This window comes from Juglans regia, chromosome 6 (genome assembly GCF_001411555.2).
Source record: "Juglans regia cultivar Chandler chromosome 6, Walnut 2.0, whole genome shotgun sequence".
NCBI classification, from domain to species: Eukaryota; Viridiplantae; Streptophyta; class Magnoliopsida; order Fagales; family Juglandaceae; genus Juglans; species Juglans regia.
Window position 1 is genome coordinate 9082636 of NC_049906.1, and position 1648 is coordinate 9084283.

Below are 1648 nucleotides of genomic sequence, written 5' to 3' on the forward strand. Positions count from 1 at the left end.
GAAATACGTAAGAAATATCACAATGTTACATGAACACGTCATGACTCTCTCTCGAACAGGATAGAAATATATATGATAAAGGCACAACTCGTTCTTTAATTAATTATAAATGTTTTTCTAACCCTGTTTTAAATGGAAGATCAGTTAATTCTTACTTTCTTGCAATAATCCATTTCTTTTCTTCGGGATTCTAATCAATCTGCTTTAGAAGTAGATGCTGTGTTTGTTCCATTGATCTAAAAGTGCCACTTCTACAAAAATGCATCTTTACCCACATTGGGATCAGTCCGGAGGCTCAGAAGAGATCTTTGATTTTTTTTCCCTGTAGATAGATACTTCGGTAAGATATATATCTTAGGTGTAGTTTGGATAGTGAGATAAAATGAGATGGTTTTATATGAAAGTTAAAAGTTGAATAAAATATTGTTAGAATATTATTTTTTAATATTATTATTATTTTGAGATTTGAAAAAATTTAATTGTTTATTATATTTGTGTGGAGATTTGAAAAGTTATAATGATGAGATGAGAAAAAAATAGAATAAATATTTTCGCTATCCAAACGGGGCCTAGATTCTTCTCTTTCCTAATTTGCTAATTTAAACTCTAGTTAGCTGGGTTTGAATTATTGCCTGGTTATAAATTAGGTCTATATATACACTATACTTCCTTATGTTCATACCATATCCAAATAGACATTTATATATCTTCTTCCTTGCAAACCCCTTTATAAATCGAGTTCCAAATTGCACCAAAAACTATGTCTCTTCCATATATTGCCACGAAAAACATCGACAACCGCTGCCCTAGAATGAAGGACAAGAAGGTGGAGGTGCCACACACTGAATTGCAGTTTAGAATGAAGGACAAGAAGGTGGAGGTGCCACACACTGAATTGCAGTTGAAAGGTATATTTAAAAGCTTTGACACAGACGGAGATGGATATCTAAGCAGGAAAGAACTTAGAAATGCCTTCTCTAGCCTTGGTTCGTCTGCCCCTCGCTGGCGAGCTTTTCGAGCACTTTGGCATGCTGATAGTAATAAAGATGGACGCATCAGCGAGGCCGAGTTGGGAAATCTTGTGACATATGCTTTGAAACATGGTTATACCCTTGAGTAAGCCTTGTTGCATGTACTTAAAATTATCAATTGTTAGTCTTATATATATATATATACTCGCATAGAAGGAATCATGTTTCTAATGTAATAGATCTTGAATCATGATGATATATATAGATATTTGATACAGATCATGTACATACAATCTATATAAATACAATATTTATATAAACTCAAAACCTTGGTTTTCGTTTGAAGTTGGCAGATATTGGCTTCGTTTGGAAGTTGAGTTCATCTCAACTCATCTCAACTCATCATTACAACTTTTTTAAATTCTAACATAAAATATAATAAACAATTCAACTTTTTCAAATTCTAAAATAATAATAATAATAAATAATAATATTCTAATAATATTTTATCATCTAAACTCAACTCAACTCAACTCACTTCAACATTCAAACCCACCAAAAATCAGGCCCAAAGCTTTTTTATTTTTTATTTTTTTGAAAAAAGGCCCATAGCTTATGGTCGAATAAAAATGAATTAAATGAATAGGCCGCGCGCCATGGCGGTTAAATATTAGAAA

The 1648-nt window shown here is 32.0% G+C and overlaps 1 protein-coding gene across 1 annotated transcript; it reads left to right on the forward strand.

The window, feature by feature from the left end:
- Nucleotides 1-675: 675 nt before the first annotated feature.
- On the forward strand, nt 676-1310 carry LOC109018208 (probable calcium-binding protein CML26). Its single transcript, XM_019000378.2, has one exon. The coding sequence runs from the start codon at nt 761-763 to the stop codon at nt 1118-1120; it is 360 nt and encodes a 119-aa protein (XP_018855923.1). The 5' UTR covers nt 676-760; the 3' UTR covers nt 1121-1310.
- Nucleotides 1311-1648: the final 338 nt, after the last annotated feature.

Bases quoted from the DNA above. Each gene is read 5' to 3' on its own strand.
- LOC109018208 (XM_019000378.2), top strand. From the start codon at position 761: ATGTCTCTTCCATATATTGCCACGAAAAACATCGACAACCGCTGCCCT.